Source organism: Atta colombica, unplaced genomic scaffold, assembly GCF_001594045.1.
Source record: "Atta colombica isolate Treedump-2 unplaced genomic scaffold, Acol1.0 scaffold126, whole genome shotgun sequence".
Lineage (NCBI taxonomy): Eukaryota > Metazoa > Arthropoda > Insecta > Hymenoptera > Formicidae > Atta > Atta colombica.
The window spans coordinates 6,690,235-6,696,253 of NW_017259213.1; the positions used below are offsets into that span (position 1 = coordinate 6,690,235).

A 6,019-nucleotide genomic window follows, 5' to 3' on the forward strand; every position below is an offset into this window, starting at 1 on the left:
GGCTTCCAGTTTACATTTATAAATAAATTTTAATAACTTCAAACGAATATAAAGCAAACTATCTATTTTGTGAACTCACTAGCTTGTCTTCATTCTAGTTTAACTCATTATCGCAAATTAACAGTTAGTTTATATATACCCGCCTTGATTCTTTTACATCGACTGACTAATTATGTGTCAAAAATACTTTATTATATTAATTCTCCTCATCGTTAACAATATGTGATACATATAATTATCATCTTAAACATCCAGTTACTTAATATTCTCCTTCCTCTTTGTTTTCCTTTTCTCTTCCGCTTCCTTCCTTGTCTATCCTTTTCATTGTTTCCAGACCTCTGCCTTCTTCCCCTAAACTTTTCTATCCGCAATTCATTTTTTGTCACTTCACACTCTTTTAATATATGGAATATACTTTCCTCCTTTACCATGCACTCTGCAACTCCTGTCTTCGACCTTTCTCCAATACAGGCTCCCTTTCGTCTCACTTTCACATTTGTATTTGGCTATCAGACTTCTGTCTTTCCGCTTCCTTTTTCCTTCCAGATCTTTTGGTAATTTCTCTGTCATTATGCTTTTATATTTTATACAAGTGTATCTAGACTCATTTATCTTCACTCTTCTTTCTTCCTTCTCCTTATTCTTTATTTTCTTCACTGAGCCCTCAGCTATACTCCTATCTCCACTCTCTCTTCCCAACTTCCTGTTCACATTTTCCTTCTTTTCTTCTGCCCTCTTCCTTTAATGTTCGCTCCTTTTCTAAATCCTTTATGCATTGCTGTATATCAGCTTCTTCTTTGTACTTCTTATTTTTTCTTTGTATTTGATTGTTCGTTTTCGTTTTTATTTCTCTTATTTTCGTTTCTTCCTATATATGTAGTTCGGTGTCCTCCAATCCTAAAATCGACTTCGCGTATTTTCTTTTTATTTTGTCCAATCTCCTATCCTCTAGCCAGCCCCACATCTCTGTTCCGTATAACGCAATACTTTTCACCAGTGAATCAAAACATCTTTATCCTGAAACATCTTCTCCTGAAATCATTTTGAAATAATCTCTCTCCACGTCCTTTTCATTGCTGCTATTGTTTTCTCCTTTCTCTAATATGCTTTTCTGCCCCTTCATTTTTCGACAGAGTATATTCCAAGTATTTCATTTCTTTGATTTCTTTTATTCTCTTCTACCCATTTCCATGTTCTTTTCTTCATTCCGCCTCTTCTTTTCTCGAACATCATTACTTTGGATTTTTCCGGACTCAGTTTAAGGCCTTTTCTTCCCAAAAAGTTTTTAAATCTCTTCTACATTTCCTTCAGCTCTGATTTTCTCAGCCAGCAGCACTACATACATAATTGACCATCAACATATATAATTGACTAACGTTTTTCCTTTCTTATTATCAATGCACACACATGTGTATATGTTAAATAGAGAACTAAGGAATTATCCCTGTCTAAGACCTTTGTCCGTCCAGAATTCTTCTGATCTTCTGTCATCTATTTTACCACATTTCTTTATAATTTTGCATAATTCTCAATCTCAGGTTCTCTTCTGTATCTCCATTCTCTTCATTGACTCATTTAGCTTTTTTCTATTTACATTGTCAAATGCCGCTTTCAAATCAGTAAAGAAGGTGAATATTTTTTCTCTCTTTCTGCCCTTCCTTCAGCTTATCAGTTACTTCTTTCTCTAATCTTTCATTTAATATGCTCGCGTAGATTTAATGAAACATATATTAAAATATTATATGTTAAATATTATATATTAAAGTAGTTCTGTTTTGCAACTTTAATTATAAATTTTTTAATTTTTTGTGACAAGACAGAACTATTTGGTAAATATGGATGGTAATAATGGATCGTATTCAGTGCTGAAAAATTTATATGAACCGATCCTACGTAAAAAAATTATTTATTGAACAATACTATCACTGATACAGAGAAAATTGCAATAATAATAAAATCTTATCGCGATACTGTATCTATAATTTTTATTGTTTTTCGATAACCTGACAAAGGTCATTTATTGTGTCAGGCCGATTAGTTTGTCAAACACAATAACTCTCTAGCGACAATGTAATTAGAAAATCATCCAAGAGGATAAACATGATGATTCGCTCAATTACGTTTCTTATTTTTAGATAATCTATCGAGGAAATGTCTATACACATAACGATAATCTCTGAATTTTATAGAAAATTTACATTCCCAGATTAACCTTTAATTTCAGAAATTATTAAAAACGCTACCATAAATAAGATTCTTGCTAGGAATTGATTTTTTCATTACTAAAAAATAGAATAATTTCTTTTGCAATAAATGCTTTCATTAGTAAAAATTTCATTTTAATTGCATCTTTAATATCATCCTTTAATACCATCCATCTGTAAGAAATTAATTGCAAAGAATTAATATTTATTTAAATTCTTTAGATTTGAATTAATTATTCAATTAATATGCATCATTAATGAAATATTAATATATGCAGGTTACTGATACTACGTTAAAAACAATACAGATAAATGAATCCATGTCTAAAGATTTTACGTAATATCACATAATCTGTCATAGAAATCAGCGTTATTAATAGAATGTTACAAATATAGTTTCGCTTATATTGCGTAACGGCTAAAGAATGCAGTGATAATCCTTCCTTATTAAGAATTTCTACATACAGAAAACAAGAAGCGTAAATACCTATTTTATCGCGTAATAATATTTGTGATAGTAATAAGATAGACGTCGGCGAATGAGAATACCTCGCCGTAATGTATGTATGCGTTCCAACGCGACAAACAATGGCTTTCATATGAAAACTATTGAGTAAAGTATATATAGCTTTGTGCAGGTATAAGTTTATATTATTACGCTCTACGTGCTATTTGAAAAGAAGAGAAAAAATAACGTGCTTAATTCCGTCTACCTATTATACTTCACAAGTATTATATTTATATACTACCTATTATACTTCACAGGTATAACAGATAGTCACGGAGATAGGCACGTAAACTTTTCTCTTTTTTTAAAAAAAAAAAAGAAAGAATATCCGTAATAGCACAGATCTCCAAGGAACGTTCCAAAGAACATTCAGAGGATCTCCATGATCCTCTTTTTAAAAAAAAGATAGAATATTATCATTTGAAGAAAGATCACGAAGATTAAAACAAATGTCAGGCGATGATTGATGAATAACGGGTGGATCTATTTGTCTACAATTTTACATGCGCACACTTAAAATATTCCTGCATACTTTTGTCAAATAGCAGGCAATAGAAAGAACGTACAGAGGAATTTACCATAAATCGCGTTTGTCTCTTCTTTTCGCAGATTCCTACACAAACGAACGTTTTAAAAAAAATGAGGACATTGAAGAATTCAGATAGCAACTATATATTTAGATCAATTTTCAACGTGAAAAAACTATCTGATGACATAGATTATCGCTCGGATTATCGCTTTGAAATCATAAGATTGAAATCTTTCGGTATATATTCTATGTCATTTGTGAATCCCAAAAAACTCGCGGCCGCCGATTTCTTCTACACTAAAAAGAAAGATACAGTAAAGTGCCAAATTATTTTGTCAAACTGGATAGCCGAGGATAATCCTAAGACCGAGCATCAACGTTGGTCTGGAAAATGTAAATTCGTCCGGAATGTTCCTTGTGGAAATATATCAATCGAGGCAGATTCTAGCACGATTTCTAAATTATCCAAACGAGTAGATACTTGCGGACTTTATGGCCTCAAGTACATGCCGTTTTCTGATCCGGACAATGATCCGCAGGTTGAAAGTGTTATGAATTCTGACTCAGATCGCTCCGAACTTTCTGATCTGAATGAAGATATTGACATTACGGTCTTCTGGGATGCCGAAACGAATGCTTACTTCATGGCCAAGCTCAGCGACGTGTTAGGCTCGAAACAGCCTACATACGCTTCCTATGAGCGTAGATTACGCTCTTTCGCAATATGTACCTGCGATACGATATGTGAGAAAAAAGAAGAATTGGCTAAAGCTGGTTTCTTTTACCTTAGCGGCCTTTTTGAACCTTCTGATCAAACGATGTGTTATTACTGTGGTAAAAGTCTGAGAGCTTGGGAACGGACGGATGATCCTGTGGAAGAGCATATTAAGTGGTACCCCCAATGCAAATTTATCAAGAAGATATTAGCAAAGAACTTAAAGGAGAAGAGCGAATTGTCCACGGAACGGACAGATCACGAGAGTGAAACTCCTACAAATGCTATGACTAATGTTTGTTAATTTATTCTTGATAAGCGAATTGTCCTTTTTCAAATCTGACTGAAGCTTGACGATAAGGCTGCATTACAATAAAGAAGCATAAAACATATTTACATGCAAAATATTGTGCTCATGTTAGACAATAAGTATGAGAATCATTTAGTTGTAACAGAGTTATATATAAATTTTTTTATAATAAAGATATATTTAGACATGTTTAGTCATCTGATATGCTTAAGAATAATTTACTACAATTTATTAGAAGTCAATCGAAAAGTTTCATCTGTTTAGCGGCGAGTAGCTGTAGAACTGTCGATAACTCTAATATCTAAGCTTAATTTTTTTAGTTTTACTATTTGTCAATAAAAATCAATTGAATAAATTGACCTAATAGTTGAATAAACAATGCTTAATAAGATGACTCATTAGCGGATCAGTACTATACATATGTATTGTAATATAAAATTCAAAATTGTGTATGTATTTCAGATGTAATATTTTCATATAATAAATGTTTATATATGTTTATTTAAGTATTTATTTCATCATGAGATGCATGTGATAAATTTTATTAATTTATATTTGTTGTATAACATCAGTATTATAATAAATAATGTCATATTACAGTGAATAATTCTTATATTTATTTAATGCAAATACATAATATCTCGTCATGTATTATATTACAAATTGATAATTGCATTGCATTATTATAAAAAAACCGATGTGATACGAGTTATAATCAAAATATAGATTCTATAAGAAAAGAACCAATTTTTTTTATATGAATATGTTAACGGATAAGTATATTAATAAATTAGTTAGTTATTGATTATTATTGATTATTAGATTAGGATTATTTTTATTTATGATTTATTTATGATTGCATAGCTGATTCATAAAATTGTGTGTATTATTTATTTAAAACGCAATCTATTTATTTTCCTTCTCAAGATAGATTAAAATAAATATAAATTAAAGACCAAGATAATGATAAGAGTTCCAAGAAATACAAATGAAAAGCAGATATAAGTTTACAATAAGATATGAAGATAAGAATTTTAATCTACAACATCACTTACTAATAAGCGAACCTCGCGAAGTATCAAATTCTGATTTTAATGAAACTTTGTGAACTTGTAGCTCACATAAAGAGATGAATTTAGAAAATATCAGTTGAAGCGGAAAAACGGATTGAACGGATGAAATCATTCCTTACGTATACAGTAATTTTTAGCTTTTTCCGTTATATCTCGAAAATTATTCGAGGTATCAAAAAATGTTTTATACAAAAGTTTTAATAAAATTATCTCTGTTCATCCACATCAATAATATTTTTTAAAAATTAAAATTAATTTCAAATTAAAAAAAATTTTTATTTAAAAAAAAATTTTTTTTTAATTTGAAAAAAATGTTTATTAGAAATATTGATGTAAATGAATAGAGGTAATTTTGTTGTAAAACTTTTGTATTTTTTGATATCTCGAATAGTTTTCGAAATATAACGGAAAAAGCTGAAAAAACTGCTATACACATAAAGGGTGATTTCATCATATCAAACCATTTTTTTGCTGATATTTTTCAACTATTTTCTAAATTCATCTTTTTATGTGAGCTACAAGTTCACAAAGTTTTATTAAAATCAGAATTTGACATCTCGCGAGAGATGTCTTCCCTTGTAAGTACAGTTAATTGACGTACACAAATGTATGTACACGTACACGTAAACTTTTTTTAAATTTCTTTAAAAAAAATCATCAAAGTACGCATTTCTTAGAAA

At 30.2% G+C, this 6,019-nt stretch overlaps 1 protein-coding gene across 1 annotated transcript; it reads left to right on the top strand.

Annotated features, from left to right (window-relative positions):
• Positions 1-3,351: 3,351 nt before the first annotated feature.
• On the top strand, positions 3,352-4,260 carry LOC108694962 (death-associated inhibitor of apoptosis 1-like). Its single transcript, XM_018204655.1, has one exon. It carries the CDS (start codon positions 3,352-3,354, stop codon positions 4,258-4,260), a length of 909 nt encoding a protein of 302 aa, XP_018060144.1.
• Positions 4,261-6,019: the final 1,759 nt, after the last annotated feature.